At 35.8% G+C, this 21,126-nt stretch overlaps 1 protein-coding gene across 2 annotated transcripts in view; it reads right to left on the reverse strand.

The window, feature by feature from the left end:
* The window catches only part of LOC116344404 (high mobility group protein DSP1), a 37,015-nt gene extending 19,863 nt beyond the window's left edge, over positions 1-17,152 (reverse strand). The window contains exons 1-2 of one of the 2 annotated variants that reach the window (XM_031772920.1): positions 17,057-17,152; positions 11,624-12,483 (exon numbers count right to left, since the gene is read on the reverse strand). In XM_031772920.1, the coding sequence (XP_031628780.1) occupies positions 11,624-12,121 (498 nt within the window). In that variant the 5' untranslated portion in view covers positions 12,122-12,483; positions 17,057-17,152. Of the gene's footprint in view, positions 1-11,623; positions 12,484-12,835; positions 12,968-17,056 lie in introns of those variants that run through there. The other variant, XM_031772921.1, reaches the window with a different exon arrangement.
* Between the last annotated feature and the right edge of the window lie 3,974 nt (positions 17,153-21,126).

Consider the following 21,126-nt stretch of genomic DNA (forward strand, 5'->3'; position numbering starts at 1 on the left):
GCTATATCGTCGTTACTTTTTCACTTCTCTCTCTTCACCTTGTTTCAAGAATGCAGCAGTGTTGGGTGCTGCTTTTATTTCTCCGGTTATTTTTATTCGCCGTCTTTTTATGTGCAATTATTTTCGTTAATTAAGATATGGGCGTATGATAAAACATGATGAAATCTTATTAACATGAAAAAGCATGAAACGAAAACCGCTCAATTTTCAACATATAGAGAGAGATAGAGAGAGAGAGAGAGAGAGTGGTGCGCACCCGCAAATGCGATCTCATCGACCATGTGAAAATGTACTTGAGTTGTTGGTGCTGTTTTAGCTAAGTACACACCGATACGCGCGAAATGAGCATAAAAGAAGGAACAAAAGAAGAAGAGAAAAAATCGCGCGCGAAAAACCAGTTTGCATTACATATTTTCGCCCGATTGCGTACAGTTTTTCGAACGTTGATTTGGCCATTTTATTACTTGAATTTTGGAGTGTGTGTGTGTTCTTTCATCTGCTCGTATCAGGCAAACAATCACAATCGTATTAATCACATCATAAATGTAATCAATAGGAAGAAGGATACAAGAAGAGGCGATATCAAAGTGCCGGAAAACTAATCAGCATCCATCAAATTGGAACAGAATAAATGAAAAATCACATGTCTTGTGCATACACTCCAAAACGACGACGACGACACAAACAAATATGCCAAGATAAAAAATGAAGAGAAAAATCTGGCCAATTTCATCATGATACACGGGACACACACTGTGGGTGTCTGTTTATTATAAACCAATTTATCATTTTGTTGAGTCACACAGCCACATCGAAATCACCGTTAGTAAATGGAAAATCTATCGCTTTAATGGCTAGGTTTCGATGAGAATGAGAAAATGTTGTTGGTGCTTAAGTGCCATTTGAGCAGCGAGCGAGAGAGAATGTGGCAAAAAGCATATTGATGCAATAGTCTTTTGCCGTTTTATTTTTGAATTTCGAAACAGAAAGAGCAAAGAAACGAGAAACAAAAAACAAAACTGATTGAAGAAAATAACAACGGTCATTGCATCGGGTTGCTGCATTCCCCGAGGTCATTAATTTCAATCAATTTTTATTTTTCTTGACTGTTGTGAATGTGCGCGCAGCCACAAAACGCCGCCGACACACAACATTAAAAGCTGATCTGTGCTCTCACATGCGTGCCTGTGTGTAATTCAATCCATACAGTTATTACTACCCATCGAGAGCGAGAGAAGAGAAGAAGAAAAAAAACAAATATCGATAGATAGATGAGAGAGTCAAATGTAATTTATATGAAGTAAAGTAACAACAAAGAAATGGCTGCATCCTTTTGGCCGTTCAAAGAGCACGACTCGGAATTCGACATTTCATAAAACGGTTGCAAGTTTGAGTTCACTTCCAATAAAATTTTGCTACTGCAATTGACTGATTGAAATTATTGTGTAATGAAATTGATAAATCATCGTCGAAGTCTTAAAACCCGAAAAAATGCCACACCAAAAATGAAAAGAGGAAGGAGGTAGTGAGAGAGAGAGAGAGTAAAAAGCACCGCATTTCATTTTGAATGTGATATTAAAGCCGTACATCATGTTAATAATAACGCATTTTTGACATAATCGCATAAATTTTAATCCAAACACTCGCATTTATATTCAGCGCATGACGACCCAACCGAACCGAATTGCAAGACCGGTTTCCAAACAAACCGAACGTCTCATACAAATCAATCATTTTTTTTCCTCTTTCGTTCGAATCCAATTCGAATACACCTTTGTTACCTTCCACACACACACACACTCACATACAAAAATCCAAAACGCGTACACAAAACGGGCACATGAAATAGCACCTCTGTGCTAATGATATCGAACGTGTGTGTGTGTCTGAATGTGATGTCATGCATATTCGATAGCGTGGCATTTTTTTATGTTGTTGTTGTTACTGTTGTTATTCGTTTCATTTCCAATTTCCATTCGATTAGCATCAATGTGAATTGTAAACTAGCTCTGTCGATTATCATTCATGCTTTTTGCATTTTACTACTTTGCAGTCAAGTTGAAGTATGAATCGGACATTGACCCAAAACCCTGTCATATGATGACAGTTTTTTTTCTTGTTTTCGCCATAGTTCACACGATTGGTATATGTATTTGAGATATCAATGGATGACATTTCCAATGAATAACACCATCAAGTAATCAAAGCAGTGCTTTGAACTAAAAAACAACAACGACGACAGCAAAGTAGTATTTTTGATTCGAAAAATTGTTTGAATTGAATATTTGATGATAGCCGGCAAAATGCTGAAGCGATGACGCCATTTGGACAAAAAAAACTTTCATCACCTTGCTCTTGTCATTCGCATGTTATTTTTTTTCGTTTGCTTTTTTTTCATTACAATTCATAAATATTTCATTTCAATTGTGTGTTTTTCTTTCCGCTTAATTCCGTAATACAACTGCTGCTGTCGATGCAGTCTCATCGCTCAGAATTGTTGTTGCGCAAATAAAAAAAAATGTTTTATTGAATTGTTGACTCGCGCGATACACTCTACCGTTACTGTGCTCATATCGTTTTCTGTTTTCTACTACTGTGTATTGTGCACGATGTTTTTGATTGAGCCATTATGAGTAATATTGAATTCAAGCGCACACCACACACGACTATGTGTTGCTGCTTTTTTTTCTGTTTGATACACACAAAAAAAACAGTGTAAACATTTAGAATGGCATCGCGCTAAAACGTCAAAATATTAACGCTCATATGATTGCAATTCCAGCGAAAAAAAAAACACCAAACAGTGAAAAACTAGATCGAATTTACGACGACTGTTTTTTTATTTCGTATGTGTTTATTTATAAAATGTATGAATGAAATCGTTGCTATTGTTTTGCACACAGAACCGATAGATATGTATATATGCATGGTGTGTATTTTTTGTATGTCTGTACTGATTGTGAGCATGTTGTTGCCTATTCAAGTGCTTAATGTAATTTTTGCACACACAAAACAAAAATATCGTATAGAAAATTGCATTTCAACCAAGCGACGAGTGAGAGATACAATTTATCCATTTCGATCACCTTTTTGTGTGTCGACAATAGAGCTGCTCGGTACGTGCAGTAAATGCGCCACTTTTTTTCTGCTGCTGTTGCTACTGTTAACGTCTCTCTTTCTCTATGTGTGTGTTTTGTTATTAAACTCTTTTCATGTTTAATTTATTTATGTGGATTGAAATGAAAATGAAATCAGCACGTGGTTCGTGTAATATTCTTTTGTTTATGACCAAATGAAAATGATATAAAATAAAAAAAGAGTAACTCCCAACAACGTAATCGAATAATATATACACACACGAATATATTTTTTTACGTAAATAACGTTAAAAAAACCGTCGTCCCGAACAAGCAATAATGAATTAATTTTAATAACATTGCTTTGCTGTTTGTCGTCGCTGTCATATGTACTTTTTATATGCCGGTTTTTATTACCAATTATATGAAGTACACACCGACGACTAGCGACGAGCCTTTTCACATTGGTGTGGTGTAGTTGCTGCTGCTGCTTTTTTTATTATAGTTAGCGATTTAATGGGGTATTTGCCAGCCACGAGAATATTTCTAACGCAATTCCATAAAAAAAAGCACGGCAAACGAAGAAAAACACACATGAAAAACCAGACAGAAAAATGTAAACAAATCACAAAAAAAAAAAAACGTTTCTCTGTCATTTGTAACACACATTTAAACACGAAACAATATTCATGCGATGATGAATGCGGTTGTTTTACGATACGAAATCGACAATTATCGTAATATAATTTTCCTTTTATCAATGGTTTCATTGACCGGTAAATATACCGTTAAAATGGATTTTAACAATGTAAACAACATCGTATTGTGTCGATAAAATTGATTCACACTTGAAACAGCTGATCACCATTTGAATATTATAAAATGGCTTTGAATATTGGTGTTCAATGTATATACACGGCGACAATATAGAGACGAACAGAGAAATTATGGGTATGCCTGACTTTCCATAGTAAATTCTGTTCAAGGTTTTTCATTAATACATTACATCAATTTTCAATTGACGAACCAACACACACAGTTCGTGTCTCTCTCTTTCATTCTCATTTCAGCCGGGGGGATTTATAATTGATTACATTCACTCATGTAAACAATGCCAAATGGAATTGGATTGGTATTTTCATTTGAAATATTACTGCCTTTATGAATGTATGCTTACACACATCCAGCCCCAAAAACACTTTCGGTTGCTGCCGTCGGTTTGTTACCATATCAAACACTTTACGTCTCATTAATAATTTGCGATAAATTCAATGCGATTTCGCCAATAATAATGGAGTAGTGCGGTATATGCACATTTTACTATACATATATGTATATATGCGGCTTTAACAGGTCCCTATCACAATCATTTGTGTATGATATGAATTCGATGCTTTGAACAATTTCAATGTCAAATGTCAATCTACTCTCGGTATCCGCAATGCAATGCACACTTTGTAAATCGCTCTATACTCTGAGAAAATACAGATGGGAAAACGCAAAGTAATAAGAGAAAAATGCCATTTGAACATATTTTCTCACATGTTAAAATGCCAATTTAACCGGCATTTAGCTCCTACTACTTTGCGTTTTCCCATCGGTATTTTCTCAGAGTACATTATAAAATCAACATTGCTGCAGTCGTGAGCAAATGTTCCATTGCCTGGGCTATAGTTAAACCCTGTTTGTTCCTTTTAATTCATATTTGAAAATGAGACATATTAAATGAATGAAGAATTTGAAGCGAAAGAGAGAAGCAACTAAATCGTCAATTGTTGTTGTTGCTGTCGCCGTAAATACTTTATGGGAAACGATGACGATAATAATAAAATAGTAATAACAAAATCACTGTCGCACTTTCAATTCCATATGACTGGCGGTTGGTAAATGGATTTCGTTCCGTACAGATAGACGCATCATTGTGTATTTGTATAGTCAAAATACACACTTCAATATATTGAATATGTCGAATGCCCGAATACGATGTGTTATGCGTACAGTATGTTGAATAGAAATCAACACTATTTTATAGTTTAGACTGTAGAGAGAGTGAGAAACCGATTATGTACGGTGCTTTGGTATTGCAATCCAGTACGATTTGTCATTTCATTGTTGGGATAGACACTGTTCGAGAAATGAATGAAGGACTGACTGACTGAATGATCTGTCTGTCTGTGTGAGAGGGTGAGAGTGTGTGTTGGCATATGTTTATTCATCAATCGGAATTGAGAAGAGTCGGTGTTGATGCGCCAAGAATAAAAGCGGCATTTAAATATCAATATGCACAATGTACACACAATGGAATTGTAATATATTCTACGAATTTTATGAGCTGCTTATTTTGCCGGTTGTCTCTCCCATTTTTTTTTTTGTTGCTGCTATTTCCTCTATCCACGACCCATCGATACTGTGATGTCAATGTATGTTTATGCGGTTTATTTCATTTGCTCGACGCACTCTTTTTATATTGTATATGTGACACATGTTTCTGGCGAATACACATGGAAAAGATGATTCTAAGACGCGCGTCTCGTCTTTCACACATTATCTACTGTGCTGACGATTTGTGTATGGATTGGAAGCACAATTTTGCATCTCAAACAAACGAACGGAGTGTCGACAACAACAACAACGATGGGATGATGATGACGACGAAAGGCAAATCAGCTGCAACAGCATCAGTTCACATCAAACACCGCAACCGTGTCTCTGTGTGTGTGGATTTGTGTGTATATATAAATAAAACAATATTTTCGATTCACATATGGTATCGAGTCGGTAAATTGTTGTTGAGGTTTTTATTTCGTACGTTTCGTTTGTTTGTTTATTTATTTGTTTGTGTATAAGATGCGATAAAAATAGGAAAGTCAATGTATTTACGATTGGAACATTGAAAACATAACATTATTACATTATGAACTTGTTCATTCCATTCAACTCGCAGAGATCAATAACAATCACAATATGGGGCAATGATTTTATTCTATGAATTCTGCTATTGAAATAGGTATGAGCACGTGAATGGGAAAATGAGAGAGAGAGAGAGAGAGAGAGAGAAACACTTTCGCATTTGAAGGCGGCAACGATACACACGGCACGAGGTCGCCAATTTTTCAAATATATAGATATATTACGTAATTTGGTTGTGTTGCGATTATATATTTTATTTGAAAGTAACCAATTCAAAGAAATGCGTTTGAAAAGTATGAATATAAAAAAATGAAATGACTCATTGTTGTTGAGGTTTTTGCGGTTTTGATGCAGTTGTTTTGACTAGAGAAGAAAAAATTTTATATTATCAAGGTAATCGGGTTTATACGTGGTTTCGTCATTTATTCAGAATTGAATTACTTGAAACACAAGCAAAAACAAGAATAGAATCGAATGGAAAATTCCTTGTGTGCGGCAACACTACAGCGCGTTTTCTCTCTTACTCGTTCTCTCGCGCTCTTCTTTTTATTGCCAATCGATAAGTTAGCGGTTGAGCATTTAAAATGTTCGGTGCCACCTGAAACATATTTTTCAAAGATATGCAATTTTAGGCGGTTCTCGTGCATGATTTATTCGATGGATTTATTATGTCATGCATCGAACTTCGGCCGAAACAATGCACATTTTCGACATATTTTCGAAATATTCGCTTCGCTTCTCTGTATGCTCTAATTTCTTTTGTATGGATTTGCCGCTTTCATTATCGTCGTTGGTATTAAATCAGCTTAAAAATATTTGACAGTACCCTCGAAATGACGATGCATAGAAACGAAACATATGCTTGAAATGAGCTCACTATTAGATGAGCGAAAAAAAAATACTGCGGGCAATAAAGGCACACATACAACTGAATGTTGTACTGTACGTTCGAATGAAAACGAAGAATTGTTAAATAAATATTAATGAACTGTTAAAATAAATATATATTAATTATCATAAATTTTAGTCGGTTGACTCTAGCCGTATTGTCGGCATAAAAAAGCATCTGTTCATACTTGGTCAAACATATTTTTTGCCTCTTTCACTCTCTCTCTGTTCCACTCATTGCATTTCGGTCTATTTTCTCATTCAAATTTATTCGATGATGTTCAGATCGCGTTTTTTTGATTGTGGTCTCGGTTATTGCGTTTATTTGTAAGTTTGTCCCTGTCACTTGTTGATTTCTTTGTAATGATTAATTCATCTCAAGAAACACAAAAATCGAGACGACCAAATAAAAATTACTGTGAGACAAAGAGGCGTGCAATCAATCAAAGAGTCGGTGCTATAAACAATAAGTGGTGGCTCCAACAAAAAAGTGGCATAATAATTTCCAACGAAAAATGTGCGATCGAATGTTAAATGCGAAATTTTCTTTGGCTCTGGAAATAGCCATGAAAATACCGCATGCATATAAAATGGATGCCATTGTAGTTGGTTAGCCGTTCTTCTTTTCTGTGTCTCGGTCTCTTCTGTTCGTGCTCTTTTCTCGAGATTGCTTTGGCGATGCGAATTCTATGCACCATTTTGCCCAAGCATATGTATGCATGCATGTGTGTGTGTCACGGTTGATGATGAAAAGAACGAGCGAGAAGGAAAAAAACAGTCACTCGCTACATCAAATGAGAAAATATCATTGGAGTGTCGTTGTGGCCGCGCGCGCTCTCGACCGGGCAATATTGAACAAAGTCTCTTGTTCGTTTGCTCTCTCACTAACTCAAAACTGCGTTTGTATGCAGCTTCTGGTGTTGTTGTTGTTGATTTTTTTTTTCTTAACATATATGTATTCAACGGTTATCTGTGTATGCAGTTGAAGAGTTCAATGCATGTGAATATTCCCTTTCATGACCGTGAGTGCCCGCATTCATTTTGATTGGGTGTTATTTTATGTGTCTTTCAACCGCATATTACAAACAATGAATAGTCAATTTCAAATTGGTTTAACTCATTCGAAATTTTTCGTGTATTTTTCTCGGTTTTTATTAAAATTGCTGCTATTGATTTTCAAACGAGCACAATTTTTATTTTAGTTTTCTCACAAAGTTCACACGCAAAATACAGGCGAACAAGTAAAATACGAATGAAAAAAAAAAATCGCGCGCGCATTTTCCTACAAAGTAGCGCATCGAACTTGTCGTGTGGTTGTTAGTTTTTTTATTTTTCTATATATATTTATATGAGCACACACCAGAGGCACGAACAAAAAAAAATCGCACACACACGAGCCGATTGCATCGATGCATTCGCGCAAAGAGAAAGGCATCTTAACTGAATGTTGGTTGGTTTCGGTGTGTTTGTGTATATTTTAATGAATATTTCTACATTCCTGTTCCTGTACCAGAAAATTTTCAATATAATTGCGAATATTTTCAATTCACCATCATTCACATATATTTTGTGTGTTTTTATTGCGACTTTTACCGTTTGCATTCCAGTAATAATAGCAACAGCAACCAAAAACGAAAAACAACAAAACTATGCAAGATTGTGACGCTTTTATGGATGAAATCAATTGCAATCGCGCAACATTTGCTTTGGACGTAATGACGTGATGGAACATGACTTTTTCTTATTCGCCCAATGTCTCTTTAGTATTTCTTCATAATTTCTCAAGTTTCAATCATGCTTGTCAGTTAAATTGTGACATGACTTTCATATTTAAAAATACACTCAATCACCAGCCACTTCGAATAATTTTGATTTTCATTTTCATTCCTTTGTGTTAGGAAGGTATTAGACATGTTCATATTCAAAATGAATTGTTATAGCCAATCTGCATACTAGCTGCGTTTGAACGGAATACAGTGTTCTGCCAACGAATGAAAAGAATCGAAGAAAAAGAAGAATAACGTTGCTCTCACACCTTTTTCTTATTAAAAATTCTGAAAGCGTTTCTGGTCTTAGAATGAATGAAAACATGACCATGTTTCTGAAAAAGCGTACAAAAATAGTCAATAAAATGTCTTCAGGGATCAGCTGAATGTGAATGGCTTTTAATCGGTATCGTGTGTTTTATTTTTCAGTGAACATTTTTGTTCATTCGTTTTTAGCATAATATTGTCATTTGAAATGCATTTTTATGATGAGAAAAAAGAAGTTGGTGGTTATCAGATAAATTGGACGACGTTAAATTTGAATGCATATACTTTTTTCGGCTAGTTTTCAGTTACTTTTCAGAACGGCGTCGCTTGAAATTGGCTTATACCCGAGACACAAACACACTTACACAATTTGATGTTTTAATGTATTGCGCATATACGATATGTTGGCTCTCGCACACATTTACGTAAAAACATGTTTTTTTTCTCTTCGCTTGCTTAGTATACGATATATTCCGGATTAACGTATTCTTAATTTGGTTGGTTCTGATGCTTTGAACGACGTTCATACATATATACATGTGCACACTGTGCCTCGGCAAGTGTGAAAATATATACATATATTTATATATATGTATAATGGCTAAGAGCGTTCATACATAGTTTTAGACTCTAGAGGATGCATGAAAGAGAGAAGAGGTGCCAACGTAGCGGGCCAACGAACGAGAAGCACCACTGAGAATTGTACGCCAGCATACGCACACATTGAAAGGCCAAACGAACGAGCAAGCACATCGAGTGATTTGGTAAATTTATAAATGTGCGTAGTAAAACGCGTTATGTACACATATATCGAAAAACCAAGAGGAAAGGAACGCACTTTGTCCAAAAAGTTTAGTTTTGCTTTTGGGCTTGATGGAGATCCATACACATGCATAGATATATATCGAACGCCAAAACCGAAACACACAGAGAGACCCAAAGTGAAAAGACGTAGCGAAAAAAGCCAATCCAACAAGAGAAACCAAAAACTGAAGATAGAAGAAGTTAGGCAGTGCTTGTGTCTCACACTGTATATTGTACAATATACACAGTGAACGTTCTCAGCATATCTATCTATAACGTGAATGCGTATGGTGAGTCGCGTGAGTGTGCGAGTGATGTAATGCTACTTTTTCTTTGTGGCAGGCACGCGTACGCTTTGTGTGCTATGCGTGTACATGTGTCTCTCTATCGATGTATGGCCATTCTCTGTGTCTCCCTTGCATGTATGTGTGCCTTACGAAAGATTGGCTGTATGTTTTTGCGTGTGTGTATGTGATGAATTTCGATCGAAAATAAAATGTACAGTCGAAGTTTAGAATGTACGTACGCGGACTCCGTTCAAATGTGTAAAGTGAAACAACAGAAGAAGAAAAAAATATAGCCCAAGAAAAGAGTCGCGCGCGCGGCCATTGTTGAAATAAAGCGCGGATATTTCGTATATGAACACATCACACGGTTTGGTTCGGTTTGAAAATGTTGTGTGTTTTTTTCTTCGTTCTTCTGTTTCATTTTGTTTGAGCCATGAATCGATCGAAGAAGAAGTCAGGAAAAAAAGAAGAAAAAAAACCGCGCTCGCTGCACTCGCTCTAGCCATGCATTTTTAGGTGTATATAAAAAGCGCTTGGGCGAGATGTGTGATGTGAACCGAACTCACCGAACAAAGGCATAATATAGAAATACAAAACATGAACCAAAGAAGGAGATAGACAGAGTAGAGTAGAAAAAAAAATATCAAAAAGACAACAAGGAATTCTGTAGATTAATAGATTATATAAAATTGAATTTTGTTCAGTATTATTTTTTCTTTTCTTTTTTCTTTCATTTCTCTCGGGCATTTGCCACATGACTTTCTTTTTCTGTTCGTAAACTCAATGCATATATGTGTGTTATCCATCGTTTTTCTGCTTCGTTTGTTTTGGTTAATTTCATTTATGTGAGCGCGTCTTCTTTCAACTAATACAGTTTTTTTTTGTTGTGTCAGAAAACGTTGGTGTCAAGAACTTTGATTCTCTTTTCCGAGTGCGTGCTGAATAGATTTTTGTTTTTAATTGCTTTGGCAAGCGAACGCGCGCGCATTAAACCGAAAATCATTTCCACTGAATGGATAATATGGGTGGAAAAGCGCGCAACATTTACGCATATACCCAGTGCATATACACACAAAACACATATAAAATTGAAAGAACAAAACGGTCTTGTTTATGCTTTGGTTTTCGTTATCGATTAACGGCCAATGTTGTTTGTTTGCTTATGATTTCGAGCGTATTGTTTTCGTGCATAGATATAAAAGTCAAAGAATTAACGGTGTACCTATTAATTAATCTATGAAATGGACATGAAACACGCACATTGTTTTCCTGTCCAACCTGAAAATTGAATGTTTATTTTGAAAAAGGAACAAAAAAAAACACGAAGAAGAGAATAAATGGTATATGCATGGCTATCAATGGTCTTTCCCTTTGAATTAGAATCGAATTTGAATGTGGTCTCGATTACAAAACTGCTGAGTAACATTCAAACGCGTGACGTATTTATGTGAAAATTCAACGATTAGAAACGATAAACGAGCGAAACGACGTTTGGTACGTTTTTTGTGAAATACAATGATTTGATGACACAATGACACCATGACGAATGGACGAATTGTGATATTTCGCGAATTCAATTTGATTTTCGATTGATGAATCGAACTAAAGAGTAAAAAACACCTACCGCTTGCTGATGCTGGTTCGTCTGTGGATGTTGTTGATTTGTTTGTTGATGCGCTTGGTTATGTTGTTGGATCTGTTCAACATTTTGACCAGTTGTGTACCACCATTGTGTGCCCGGAGCGGCTGCACCAGTATTTGCAGCGGCTGGTGCCATATTCAAGCGATAATCATAGGCACCGGCATTTGTTGTGGCCACCGTAACTCCACCAGCTGGATTTTGAAAACTGCTAGCCATTTTGTACGAGAAAATCTGTTGGCCTGGTGCATTTGAATTGATACTGCGCGCAATATCATTGTGTTGTTGGCCTTGCGGTGTCTGTTGTACGACATGATGTTGTTGAATCTGCACTTGTTGTTGCACCAATTGCTGATGTTGCTGTTGCTGTTGATGATGCTGATTTATCAATTGTTGTTGATGCATATTTTGTTGATCTTGTGCACCCGGCCACCAAACAGCCTCTTCACGAGTGCCCCATGCACCTCGATGGTGCTCTGACATTTTGTTAATGTGTTTGTGTTGTACTGTACTCCCGCTTAATCCAAATATCAATAGATGAAATCCTCGGTTCCAGGATTTCCTCGGGATTTTATTCCTTGTTTTATCGAGTTCACAAACACTGTACTAATATAATAATATATTCCTTTGTTTATTTATCTTTTTCTCACACTATTTCTTCTTCTTCTTCTTCTTCTTCTTCTTCTTTTTCGTATAATATATCACTGAATCAATAAAATGGTTTCGATCATGCCATTAACTGTTCGATTTTTTTCTCTCTTCGAACTACAAATAAACTGCACTTTGGTATTCTCCACTGAACCAAATGTTTTTAATTTTGATTTCGATACTAGGTACTGCATGCACTGTATAATAAAAATATAGACAAATTAGCGGAGGTGCGAAAAGTGAGCAGAAAGAAAAACAACGACGAACAATAAAAATCATATGTGTCTCGTTTATGATTTTTGTCGTTCGTTGGTCTTTTTTTTCTCGTGTGTGTGTGTCAAAAAAAAAAACGTTTCCTTCTGCTGCCTTTTTTATGTTATGATTCTGATTATATTTTCGTTTTGTTCTTTTCTCTATTTTGTTTCGTTTTCTCTTTTTTCTTGATATTCTTGTGTATAGTCGATTTCATTTACTAGCACCACACAATAAATTGTATACAGATTTCAAAAAAAATATAACGAGAGAATATAAAAAAAATATAGCACACACAAAACGAAGAATGTACACTTCTTCTTGCCAATTGAATATTTCAACAACAAAAGATCTATAGTACGCGCGCTGCTACAACACTAAACGAATAGGGGCCACAGTACACAGTGAAGCACACTGTATGAGAGAAGAAAAAAAATCGCGACAGTAATCTGAACGGCAGCACCGAGTATTAAAACGAAAAACCGAACAACGAATCAACAGCAGCGTTCTCTTTTTGGTTCGTGTGGAAAAAGACGAACAATACAAAGATGTCTGCCCTGTGTGTGCATGGCACATTACATACGACTACGATGTGGCTCTGTATGTACATAAGCACAAGCGAGCAGCAGCAACAGCAACAACAACGGACGACAAAGAGCAGAGAAGGCAAGCAAGCACAAGAGAAGAGAGAAGCGAATACATGCTAGTGGCCACTATATAGTATATACTTTCATGTATGGTTCATGTAATTCCAAACTATTCTTGTTGCCTTTGAGGTTTTATAATGTCCGAATTCTTTTTGCTTTTTTTCATGCTGCTGCTTTTTGTTTGTTCATTTTCACCTTAAAATGCTATTCAATGCGAGCAAAAGAACGGCGCGAAGAGCAAAAAAATACATTGTTCGCATTCTTCGTTAGTCTGTCGATTCGGTTTGCTTTGTTTTTGACGAAAGTGAAAGTCGAATTATTAACGATTTCAGATGAATTGTCGGTTCGATTTTTTTTTTGTTGGCGAAAATTTAAATGAAATTGTAACAGACGACCACCGCCACCATTCATTCGTAAGCGGCTTAAAATTTTGTCATTTTGAAAATGTGCTTTGAACACTTATTTCTTTGTTTTGAGCCTTTTAAAATTATCCGGAAATAAGATTAATTTCTTTAAATTAGATTTCAAGAGAATGTTGTGCGTTCGGATGAAATTTCATTTGAATATTTTTCGGTATTTTTCCATTTCGGTTCGGTGCGGGTAGACAAAATTTTTATGAAATCGTAGAAGAAGAGAAAGAACATGGTTGCCAAGCTAAAAATGCTTGAAGCACGACCGCTCTGCTATTTCGTACGAACAACGAACGTCCGTGCAAGAAGAACGAAACGATGAAGAAACAGGACAGAGAATGCAAGCTGTGTGCTGTATGTATCCCGCTTGTGTGTTGTGTGTGTTTTTTTTTTTGTTCGAAATGTCCACTAATACTATTGAACGCACACAGCTTGTGTGCGTGTGTATTTGTCTCTGAATCGTTGTGTGTGTATGGGAAGCGTGTGTATGCACACGAGGCAAATGTAACTGTGGCGTGCTTATGTGCGTGCATCAAATGCTCAGATCAAGCAGCAAATGAAGAACGATCGAAAGAACGCTCTTTTGAACACATGAAATGACGATAAAATAACAAACGAATTCGAATTGAATTTTGGTGTTTGAAAACATGCCGTTTGACATTGTGTACGGTTTTTATTTTGTGTTCGGTCAGTTTTTGTTTTTGTTCATTTGATTGATTCACGGGGTGGAATGTTTTTTGTTTTTTCCAATCAATTTGAAATTCATTATTGGAACGCGCCCGTTGCATTTTATATATTTTCATTTCATTAAAACAACAGAAAAAAAGGGACGCGTCTTAATATGTCCTTTTCGGTTTCCATATAAGATAGAATGAACAAAAAACAACGGCCACAAATAATCGACAAACGACACAACAGCACCAGCATACAAATACTATGGCAAAAAAAAAGAATTGAAATCGTTCGCTCACGAACACTGGAATGATGATGTACAACAATTCTTGTATGCATGTAGTGGTACTTTCAAATTAAACTGCGTTGTTGCGTCGCTTATATTACAGTTGAATTGGCAATGATGATGAAAAAAAAAACTGAACAGAATGAAACGAAATGAAAGCAGCAACAAACGAGCTCGCTGTGGCGGGCAAAATATGATTTTTTTCGCTTCTTCTTCTTCTTTGTTTTCTGTTTGAATGCCTTAATGAATCGAAATGGAAATCTGCATTCTGTTTTAAATTACGCCGGTATTCATTTGTGTATGGAATACATCTCTCTCGCGCGTAAACGGCACACACTAATTGTTTTCAGTCACAGCCAATATACAGGCTATCGCTTTGACACTACACGTTTCTGTCGATCGTGTTTTTCTCGTTGTTCACACACGTTGTGCCAAAAAAATAATCACATTTGATCTCTCTTTGCTGCCGTTTGGCATTTTGTGTCACATTTGAACTTTTGAAAAAAAAAAATTATTCCGAGAACAGAGAGAAAAAACAAGAGCTACGAACTCTTTGTCTTTTTGTGTCATGCTAAAATGGCATTGAGAATGCAACGATAATTGTATCGAACAGAAAAATACATCAACGAGTTTTTTTCCATACAAAACAGAAATAAACTTTTTGTTTAGCTTGGTGTTGCAATTAATTCAATATGGTCGGATCGAAGATGTGTGAAACTATTTGAAAACTATTGTCAATTTATCTGTTATTACAACTGCTGCCCCTTTTTTACGCTCCAGTACTATTTAAAATGTGAAGAAGGAAAAATAAACAAACTGATTGTCACAATCAAAGTGGAAAAGGTTGATGCGTGTAATTTTGTTGTTGTTGTTTTGTTTTTCGAAACACCCTATAGCACTAAACTAAATTGAGAAAGAGTAGAGAGACGACGAAAAATTGCGTATAAATTCACGAAATAAAAAAAAATAATGAAAATAAAAGAAACTGTTTCGCTGTCGGTCGACAAATTGCGAGAGACAAAGAATAGTATGATGCATTGCTTATTTTGAACACTAGGCGTGGTAGAAAAAAGGCAGATGTGAATTTTTATAACGGATTCAATTAAGCACATTTTCATGTAATTTCATCTAGAAAAAGAATTCCTTTTTTCTGTTGCTCTTCAATGCCGCCCGACTCCATGAAAATTGTTCGGGTCATAAATCAGTCGGTTTTTCTTTTTCACCGTGTAATTGAATAACTGCCTTGAATTTTTCTTGAAATTTCCACTTAAAACGAAAAATATATGTGTGTATTTTTCACTGTTTATGAGGCAAAAAATTTATTTTTTTTATAACCTATACCGACGGCCGATGAGATTCATCATTCTATTCGATAACTATAGTCTACACTTGAGTTAGCAATAATCCCGCGCGATCTTTGGACGCTTAGGAAATAATGAATGGAACTATACACTGCAATTAGTCACTTGTTTTTGTTTTTTCATCAATTGTTGTTTTTGCTATTGATTTTGCTATTGAAAGCCACTTTCGGCGACTGATTTCACAATGAATTGAAATTTACTTTGTTTGTGTGTATTGAAACAAAACATGTCAACAGATATAGAATTGACACTCTCTCTTTGCTCTTTCTCAAATTAATATTCAATGCGTAAATAAATGTATCCACTTTCGTTTGTTGGGATTCGGTTTACAACATGATTTCAATATGCCCCGTTATACAAATGTTACTAAAATGTGTATTCATTCACGCCAGCTTTGTCAACGTATTTTCTATTCGGATTGTAGTAAAACCGATTGCCGACAATTGACTATCTTCGATGGTTTTGTGTGTGTGCGCGTTAAACTGATGTTTATATTTTTATTGGCAATTAGCAATAAATTTAAACCCAACTGAAGAAGAAAAAAAGCTGAAGGAACTACCGTTCATTTTTTTTTTAATTCTTCGTTTGTAATTTTTTTTGTTGCTGTTGTCGTATAATGATCTTTAATGCACTATAGAGCAACTAATTAAAGAACTAACGAAACAAAATAAACTAATGTGTATTAAAAATACATCACATTGTGCAACAAAACACGCGGAGATTACTTTAATGACGAGATAACAATGTAAAAATGCGCGCGTTAAAACAACCAAAACTGATGTGTGTGCTATGTGTAGAACTTGTGGTACTTTGCTATTACAACAACGTAGTTTCCAATCGGTTTATTCGGGCATCCGTGCCGAATGTGTGTTTCACAACCAACACGAAATTTTACTATATTTCGAATGTAATTCAGTGCGAGTGAACAGTTTAAAAAAAAAGTACGACAAATACAAAAATATTCTCCTCTTTCACGGCAATAGAAATATATATATATATATATATGAGAACCAAAAAAAAAAACACAGAAAAAACGAAACAAACGGAGTTAATGAGAAAAGTACAAAATGAATATATATATATACTATTGAGGAATATAAAAAAAAAACAACAGAAACACAAGAGCTAGCCAAACCACTAACATAAAGTATTTGTGAATTATACGCGACGACGGCTATACTGAATATACCGACTGCTATAAAAGTGTGTATAGTTTGTACTACTTCTGCACATTCTATGAATTGTATATGGCGGCTGAATGTTGCTCTTCGCATTTACGAAGCAAGCATTGGCTTTCGTATTACAACACGAACCAACGATGCATGCTTGTATTGGTTGCTCGCTCGTACACACACATCGATATGCTCATATCATACATGCAACGCGCCAAAAACGACAAAATACATCGGCAACTTCGAGCATTTTTTTTTCTTCTCTCTACACGAAACAATGAGAAGAACTCGCGCGTTCCCCCAAAGAAATATGGCAACGCATAGCTTGTGTATGTGTGTTTGAGATGGTATTGGTTGGAGTCAGAGCAAATGACTCGATTTGTCGTACGTCGTACAAAGCACACATAAGAAAAGTTGGAAGTGAATACACACACATATAGATACGAAATGTATGGCTCAGAAGCGAGGAAGTGGTGCAAACGAGATGGTATGAATCACGAGTGACTGGCAAATTCACGGTGGAAAAAATGAAACGAAACAAACAACAACAGCAGCAACAACGGCTACAGCACAACCAGCAGCACATTTTGCAATCCAAAAACAAACACACTCACAACGTGAGAGTTTCGTTTTAAATTTATTTAGCGCCTTCGCCGAATTCAACGAACATTTCATAGCAAAAAATAAAAGATTTGCACATTTTTTTCCCAATATTTTATGAGCTAAATGGTCGCTTGAATTTTAATTCAAAAATTAACAAAAATTCATAAATTCTTTCATTAAGAATTTTATCCACTTTCCACTCGAATGAAAATACGAACCGATTTTTAAATATATATATAAAATGAGTTCGTACTGCGAACAAAGCATCCATGTGAAAAAACAACATGGAAGACAATCTGTATTCAAAATGGACGAAAGTGGGAAAGAGAGAGAAATAAGCAAATCATTTTCTATGGGAAATTGACTCAATTAGCCGTTGAGCGACTGAGAGAGCGTCAGTGTTTGTGTGTGTATGTTGTTCGAAGTCATCGCTATTGAAATGGTGTGCGTTCGGCAAACGAGCGTGTATGACTCAATTTGGTTTTTTTCAGCTTGTATTCGGAACGGCCATTTTTAATGTGTATGCTTGTGTTTGTAACAACCATTTGAGTATCATGCTATACCGTTTACACTGCAAAGTCTTTCGTATCGTACGGTCTCTGTTCAATACTTGCTGAACCGGTCTCATTCACATATACATTCATAGCAATGAGCTCATGTACGAATACAAGAGGAAAAAAAAGTGCCGAAAGATGCTGACACCAATTTAATGTGGAAAGGCAGAGAGGAAAAAAAAATTCCGAAAAGAACGAAATGAAATGCTATACTAAAGCGAGAAATGTGCGCCCTCATAACGCAGCGGAATGAGATGAAACTACAGACATTTAACCTATGTGTACGCATTTGAATACATGTATATACAAGCAACAATAATAAATGATTTGTGTACTTTTTTTTCGTTCTCTGTCTTCTTTCAGCTGCACTGCACGTTTCAAAATACTTTTGTTCCGAGTCTGAGAGTCTTGTTGTGTCGGTTTGTTTTGGATTTTCAATATGCATAGACATGAATCATAAAAGCCATACAAATTTAAATTCGACGACGACGACCGCTTTGCTTTTTGTTGTTGGCTATTTTTTTATGGGCGAAAATTGAAAATCATGTCAATGATAAAATATGACAAAGTATGTGCGTATGCAAATTGACCAAATTGAAATTGGCAATTCGGCGCATAAACAATGAACGGCCAGAACAAAAGAAATCGAGGATAGAAAAAGAAGAAGTAAAACACCGGCACACGCAACTGCATCGTCGGCAAAAGAAAACGACAATTCACGTCCATTTGGATTTCTATGCACAGATTTATTGTATTGGTTGTTATCTATGCAAGATAATCGCATACTCGATTCGAAAAGTTCCCAGGGATTGAATAGTTGCAGCAAGAGCGCGCAGCGGCAACAGCACCGTTTCAAGCAAATGTGACACAGGGAAACGAAACAGAAAAAAAAAATAAAATACAGATGGTAATAAATGAAAATGGCAACAGCAACAACAACAAAATCCAAACGGTTTGAAAATAACCAAGCGAAACACGGGCGATGCATTCCGCTTCTATGCGCACATGTTTCTCGGGTGTATTCTTTTCAAATAATTGTTGTTGTTGTTGGTATTTTTATATAGAGTTTGTTATTGTTGCCGCTGTCGCTGCTATCTCTGTTGTTCGATATTCAATTTGACCGACCGATTTTCTTTCAATACAAAAATAGGTGCTTCGATTTTTCTTTTCGATTCTGGTTAGACTCTTGAAACGCATAAGAAATCGATATCTATTTATAAAAAGCAACAAATCGCGTCACATGCGAGAATGTGGACTTTTTGAAAGGCCTTTTTGCTTGATTGATTGACACATTCATTGAAAATTCATGTGTCATTCCGGATACATTCGAGAAAAGAAAAACGAGAGATGCTTTCATATCCCATCCAATAATCGATCATATTTTTTTTTTGTTCATCTTCTTATTATTGTCGGGTGTGTGCGTTCGTTCTGAATGCGATGCACCATATGTTTGACTCATGTTTTAATCTCGATTCGAAAGTAAAAGAGGAGCGCCTTTTTTTCATTTGAAACATCACTTAATTATGCATAGAAATGCGCTGCTGCAAAGCCCACAGTCATTAGACTGTATAAATGGACGAATATTTTAACAATCAATAAGAGATTTTATGCGTTTGAATTAAAATCGGATTTTCCTTTTTATGAAACTCATAAAAATCGCATAAAATTTGTATCGTAAATTGCGGGCACGCACACCCGAATTGGCAGGTGATTAATATATTCGCCAAATATTATTCATCACTTCATTTCAGACTCGTTGGAATGCTATGTCAATTTTGTGTGTGTGTGTGTTGTTTTTTTCGCGCTCGTCATGAAGCGCTGCGTGCGTATTTCTTTCGTTCAATGCTTTTTTTGTTGTTATTCTCGCACATTTTGTTTGTGCGTATGTTTCCATAACATTCATGCTTTTTGTTCGCAGAGTCATTAGAGTATTTTTCCGTGTTCTTCGTTTACTTTGGCCATATTTATTTACTTTTAATTTCCTTCACTTGTGAAAAACAAATATTCACCATTGTTTTTCAAAGTTTTAAATTACAAAATAGACAGGTTTTTTCTCTCTCTATCTTTTTCTTTGGTTGTTGCTTTTGGTTTCGATGCTACAAACAATATCAAACATCGACGATATTTATTGAGCTTGATAAAATAGACAATTTGTTAAATTACCGATGAATAATCGGAATAAATGTTTGTGATGCTATGATGGAGACATCGGAGAGGTGAAAAAGAAACGTCGCGATGACCAGAATCGTTCAACCTCTACAGACGCACATATGATATTGATGGTTGGAAAATCACATAAAACATGCATCACGAAAAATGACCGAACCGGCATTTACCATTATAAAATGACATTAACTTCAATTTTCAGTCGGAACGAATATAGTGTGTGTTCGATAAATCGTCAGCAACAAACACCACAGATCTACTATATGTTATATGGATAATATTCTATATAGAGTTTGTTTGACGTGCACATTATTCATGCGAATACCCTTTTTCCGACATACACACGAGAGGTAAAATGAGATACAGCGACATTAATCAAGTGAGTTTAATTTGTGTTTGTATTTGATGGTTCTGCAAGCGCTTGGTAATTAATTAAAATTCTAACATGAATTTTAAATTTCCTTTCATTTATTTCTCAATTTTTGTGTAAAGAGACGCTCGCACTCTCGCAGCAAGAGAACGACTGCGAGTAAGTGAGTCGCGGCGTTTCCATGACAGCATCACCAACCAATTCGACTGTTTTTTTCTGCGTGAAAAATTTTGCAATGTCGAAGAAATTGAGTAAATTAGTTTACACATTTTATGGCGTTTCTCTGTCATTCATCGTCTTTTGCTCTGCTTTTGTTCTGTCGATGTTGATGGATTTTTTCTTCTTGT

Source organism: Contarinia nasturtii, unplaced genomic scaffold (assembly GCF_009176525.2).
Source record: "Contarinia nasturtii isolate CC-2019 unplaced genomic scaffold, AAFC_CNas_1.1 Cnas_scaffold_1037, whole genome shotgun sequence".
Lineage (NCBI taxonomy): Eukaryota > Metazoa > Arthropoda > Insecta > Diptera > Cecidomyiidae > Contarinia > Contarinia nasturtii.